Genomic DNA, 6000 nt, shown 5'->3' on the forward strand with positions numbered 1-6000 from the left:
TTAGAAAAACTTAGAGACAGGAGTAATTTAGTGAATAAGATATAAATGCTCATGTCCACATGTAGTTTAAGTAATTATAAGCCATGATTCTCAATATCTCTTCCCTTGCTTTCCTCAACCCACAGCAAATTATTTGACAAATCCAGTCATTTGAAATCCAGAGGTAGAATCATAGAATGTTAGAGAAAGAAATTTAGACAGTGCAGCCCCTCAATTTAGACTTAAAAAACTGAGAACCAGAATTTGTGCCTTATCCAAAGTTATGGGTTTATCTGGTAATACTCTCCTTCCCTGGAGCTTGTAATTATTACGTTTTAACTGTTCTCTGCCATCTGAACTAATAAATGGTTAGAAGTTTAAACTGGAAGTGAGGGCTGGCTACTAGGGCTACCTAAATGAACAAAAACAAATCCTTCCAGCATCTTTTTCTTTAGCAACTGTGTTCCTTAGGCAACAAGAGATAAAAATCAGGTTTAAGAGTAAGAACAGAAAATGACTGAAGGCAACAACTAGCTAAAAACAGTTGCTCAAAAGAGTTGGTTAAATATTTTAGCAACATTAAACTTTAGATTTCCCAAACACTTTTTGAAATGTTAATATCCTTTTCTTTGATGTTTTAAGACTGTCCTCCAAAATTTTGGTAAATGAGTTTTTATAATAATTTAAACTAATCTTTAGAGAATTTATGTATTTTCATGGGTTTCAGAAAATCAAGTTTCAGAATCACTGTAGACTACAGACCCTATATATGGTTTGATTAAGTTTGGTATTGCAGTGGAGCTTAGAGTACTGTCCGAAATACTGGGTGTTTACATACGGAAGATATTTGACCTACATGTATTTTTTTTTTTTTTTTGCAGATTTATGAAGGTACAGCACAAATTCAAAGGATTATTATAGCCCGTGAACACATTGGCAGGTATAAAAATTAACCAGATCACCATGTTAGTAATTGTTGAGTAATTAGAACATGATCTACTACTTAAACTCCAGGAAAGAGAAGGGGCGGGCTTTAAGGTTTTTTCCAGTAAAAATTTTAAAATAAGTACTCTTATACTAAACCTATGCAACTGATTCTAATAGTAGTTTTCTATTTTTGTTTAGCTTTATGACTTGCCTTTTCTATAATAGATTTGGTTTTATTAAAATTATGTGTTGTCCTTTAGTTCCACTGTACCTGAATCACATTAACCTAGAAAGATACATTTGGCTTGTTGTTTTGACCTCTTGTAATTAAAGTAACAGAAGTTTCTTGGAATTTCAATGTTTTTCCAATGACAGGAAGGAGGGTTTATAAAAGTATTCAGAATTTTCCAAAATTTACATTGAGAAAATATTCTAGGATTTAAATAACTTGCCAGTGACTTTGTAGACTTAGTGGTATTTGTATTAGAGGAGTTAATTTTACTGCAATTTGGAAAGCATTTGTTTTCCATTTTGTACAGTAATAACCAAAAATTCGATGTTCATATTCTCCCTTTATACAATGACCAGAAGTTACTTGAAAATCTTGTTTAATTCTGAGCCCACATTTCACTTGCCTTATTTAAAATAAGTCAATAAAATTTCCCTTAAATTATTTTTATATGACTCTATTGGTCTCTGGTTAACCTTTGGTCTACTGTACAGTCTCATTCCGTGCATATACATTCTAAAAATAAACTTAACTAAAATTGTTCAGTGTTGTGTATCTGTTCAATTTGTGTATCTGTATTCTTTTCAAGACGTCTTACTACTTCATGCAATAGTGTGTACTTGATTTATTTACTGTGATGGGAAAAATATTCATGTTTTGATTTAGAACTGCATAGTTACCTGTCCATTTGTTCATTAGATTGCATTATTAGATACTTCAGAAAATATCAGTATGAAATAATGAAAGAACCAAATGTGAATTTACTATTTCTTTGCAATTCTAAACATCAAATACTGCTAAAATATATTATACTAAATGGTGTTTCTGACATCACTTATGATTTTCCATTTCTGATACCAATTGGGAATCCGTAGTTCAATTCTATTCTGACAGTAACTCAGAATAGTTAGCGTCACACTCCACAGGTGTAAGGGCTCTGCCCGCTCCGTCTGAAGTGGTATCTCACTTCAGAAACACCACTATAAGTCCTGGATCCCCAGGCTACCCACACTTCTGACCACGTTGGCTACAAATTCGGGTATTCCCGTGACCTTGCCCTTGGGTTTGATAATTTGCTAGAATGGCTCACAGAACTCAGATAAAACACATTTACTGGTTTATTACAAAGGAGGAGATGCAAAGGGCAAGGTATAAGGAGAGACACTGAGCTTTCATAACTTCTCCCAATGTACCACCCTCCCAGTACCTCAGTGTGTTCACTAATTTGGAAACTCCTGAATCTCATCGTTCAAGTTTCTGTAGAGAATTTACAGCCTCCCTCTCCTCCCCAGATGTCAAGGTGGGGTTGAAGTTCCCACCTGCATTAGTCAGCTAAGGTTGCCATAACAAAATGCCACAAACTGAGTGGCTTAAACAACAGAAACTTATTTTCTCATAGTTCTGGAGGCTAGAAGTCCAAGATCAAGGTACCATCTGGGTTGGTTTCTGGTGAGGCCTCTCATCCTGGCTCGTAGACAGCTACATTCTCACTGTGTTCTCACATGGCCTCTTGTCTGTGCACATGCATAGGGAGAGAGTGAGCTCTGGTGTCTCTTCTTCTTACAAGGACACCAGTTTTATTAGATTAGAGCCACACCCTTATGACATCATTTAATTCAGTTACTTCTCTTAAGTCCCTATCTTCAAACATGGTCACATGGGAATGGTTAGGGCTTCAACTCATGAATTTGGGGCGGGGGTGGGGGGGCAGTTTAGACCACAACACTACCCTCTAATTAGTTGGTCTTTCTGGTGATTGGCCCCATCCTGAACCTCTTTAGGGGCTCCACCCTAAGTCACCTCATTAGCACAAACTCTACTATGATCTTTTGAAAGGGGCTCATTATGATTAATAAAAGAGGGACTTCCCTGGTTGTCCAGCAGTTAAGACTCCACGCTCCCAGTGCCGGCCTGGGTTCGATCCCTGGTCAAGGAACTAGATCCCACATGCCGCAAAAAAAATCCCACACGCTGCAACTAAAGATCCCGCATGCTGCAATGAAGATCCTGTGTGCCGCAACTAAGACCTGGTGCAGCCAAATAAGTAAACAAAATTTTTTAAATTTATTTTATTTTATTATTTATTTATTCATTTATTTTTTGGCTGCATTGGGTCTTTGTTGCTGCACGTGGGCTTTCTCTCGTTGTGGCAAGCGGGGGCTACTCTTCGTTGTGGTGCTCCGGCTTCTTATTGTAGTGTCTTCTCTTGTTGTGGAGCACAGGCTTCTAGGTGCGTGGGCTTCAGCAGTTGTGGCGTGTGGGCTCAGTAGTTGTGGCTTGCAGGCTCTAGAGCGCAGGCTCAGTAGTTGTGGCGCACGGGCTTAGCTGCTCCACGGCATGTGGGATCTTCCCGGACCAGGGCTGGAACCTGTGTCCCCTGCGTTGGCAGGTGGATTCTTAACCACTGCACCACCAGGGAAGTCCCTAAAAAATTTTTTTTTAAAATAATAAAAGATACTCCTGTTGCTCAGGAAATTCCAAGTACTTGATGAGCTTGAAACGGAGCAGGACCCTATCTATGGTCCTTGCCCCCCAACCCCATGTCCTTCACCTGCCTTTTGTCTGTGGAAAAACTTTAGCCAAAGAATAAGTTTAATCAGAGAAGTGAGAAAATACAGAAGCAAAGAAAAGTCAAACAGGACAAAATAATAGTTTAGTCAGTAAGCAAAGTCAAGGACCTTTAGCTCCTCTTCAAGGGCTACAGATAATATTCTGAGCCGTATCCTGTGAGCTGTCTTATAGATACTGCAAACCCCACCAGGTGGAAGAAGTTAACTACATGATGACCAGACTATAGCCATGACATAAGCTGCTACAATTCTGAGAACTGGCCTCAAGGAAATGGGAACAAACTGACCCTGGAACTGAAGATTAACTGTACTTAAAACAATCAAGATGACACTGGTCAGACCACCACATGACCAATTTCAAGATGACTGTCAGAGCTGACTATGCCATTTCTGCATGTAGCCCCCTCCCTCTGTATAAAAGGTCTTGCCTCCTGACTGTCAGGCTTGGGGGGAGTCAGCCTTTGGACAGGCATCTGCCCTTCCTCCCCTGCCCCCGCCCCCCGTTGCCAGCATCCAAAATAAAGCAAACTTCCTTTTCCACCAACCTTGCGTCTTTATTAGCTTTTGAGCGGCGAGCAGCCGGACCCCACTTTCACTTACAGGCTCACCCAGGGACTGGGGACAAAAACCAAATCCATTTCCTCTTACACCTCACTAAATTATGAAAATAAAAATCTAATCTTTTACCAAGAAAGTTTAAATGGCTTTTTCATGCTCAATTATGAAAGTGTGTTTTAATGGCACAGCTCAAGATTGGTAGGAGATTTCTAAATAAATTGGATACTACATAGAAATTACAAGTTAAATGGAATATATACATTCCAAATGCAAATTTGAATTTACACAAGTTCAAAAATTCACCTACATATTGTAAATATAAAGCTGCTAGACATGTAACTGTACTCCAAAGCCACATAATGAGAATATTAAAGTACTCTTGATAAGTATTAAGCAATTATATAACTATTAATTAAGAGCTTTTAGTCACAACACAAATGAACTTAAGCTACTTAAGCAAAATATGGACAAATGTATTTTAAGTATACTGAAGTGCCTCATGGATCTGAAGGCTGGAACGGAGTCAGTTTTAGGAAGGATCTAGAACCCAAATAGTCTTTAAGAACCCATGAAATAGTACATTTCTCTCTCAACTCTACTTTCCCTGTCATGTTTCATTCTTTCTTGTTCTATAGCCTAGCTTCTTCCTCTGCTTCTTTGATCCCACAATAGAATAAGACCTAATACTTACATATTAGATTTCCCGCCACTTATAAAAGCTGACTGGCAAGGGCCATTACAGCCAGGAGGATAGGTAGAGTCAGACTACAAACATGATTGTTAGTTGCCTACATCTGTGACTTGATGGTTCCTGGAAAAGACATAATTTTATAAAAGATCTGGTATGTTTATGGCAAATTTATTGAATGTTTAAGGAATCTACCAGAGTCATCAATTTGCATATAGGGAGAAGAGTTTATTCCAAGACTCCTCTGAATTAAAAAAAAAGGCTGTTTACATTGGCTTCTAGAATGACATCCATTGATTTGAATATATACCCTGTAACCAGATAATACGAAAGTTCTTTGGAGATTAAAGACTGAACTCTATAGGCAACAGGTTTTTTTTTTTTAAAGGTTTCATTTAACTAATGAATGAATGAGAGAACTAACAAGATGTTAAAACTAGTATAAGGGAGAATTTGAAGAACAGACATATTGGCAGTTAGAAACGCTTAAAAGAATTTGCTAATAGGTGTAAAACTGGTAGGGCAAAAAACCTAAAGAGGGGGTCATCTTCTCTTTTTTTTTTAGGCCACACTGCGTGGCATGCAGGATCTTATTTCCCTGACCAGGGACCGAACCCGTGCCCTCTGCATTGGGAGCACAGAGTCTTAACCACTGGACAGCCTGGGAAGTCCCGGGGGTCATCTTTTCAATACAGGAGAAACCACTTGTAGTTCATGGCTCATTTTCATTACTCTCCATTTTCTACAATTTAACTTTTAACAGAGTTGTAAAACAGTTTAGCCAGCCAATAGACAATCACAGGTAATATACCTCTTCAGAGGATCCATGAGATAATACCTAGCAGTCCACTAAAAGGACACTCAATAATTTCTTTTATACATTTCCAAGTCTTTGACAATGTGTTTTGACAGTCTCTTTTCATGTGAGCATAAATAATCTGCCAAGATTACTCTTGATACAAAAAGACAGGTTTCATTAGGTTTGGCCTGATTACCTTTGTACAGTAAGGGTGTTAACTATGTAGGCCTCCTCAGATTTACTTTGCAAA

General features: G+C 38.3%; 1 protein-coding gene across 1 annotated transcript in view; it reads left to right on the top strand.

The window, feature by feature from the left end:
• ACADM (acyl-CoA dehydrogenase medium chain) overlaps nt 1-1676 on the top strand; it is a 50217-nt gene extending 48541 nt beyond the window's left edge. The window contains exon 12 of the mRNA XM_036823333.1: nt 861-1676. Within this exon, the coding sequence (XP_036679228.1) occupies nt 861-932 (72 nt within the window). The 3' untranslated portion in view covers nt 933-1676. The remainder of the gene's footprint in view (nt 1-860) is intronic.
• The last annotated feature ends 4324 nt before the right edge of the window (nt 1677-6000 follow it).

The sequence above is a fragment of the Balaenoptera musculus genome, chromosome 1, assembly GCF_009873245.2.
Source record: "Balaenoptera musculus isolate JJ_BM4_2016_0621 chromosome 1, mBalMus1.pri.v3, whole genome shotgun sequence".
NCBI lineage: Eukaryota > Metazoa > Chordata > Mammalia > Artiodactyla > Balaenopteridae > Balaenoptera > Balaenoptera musculus.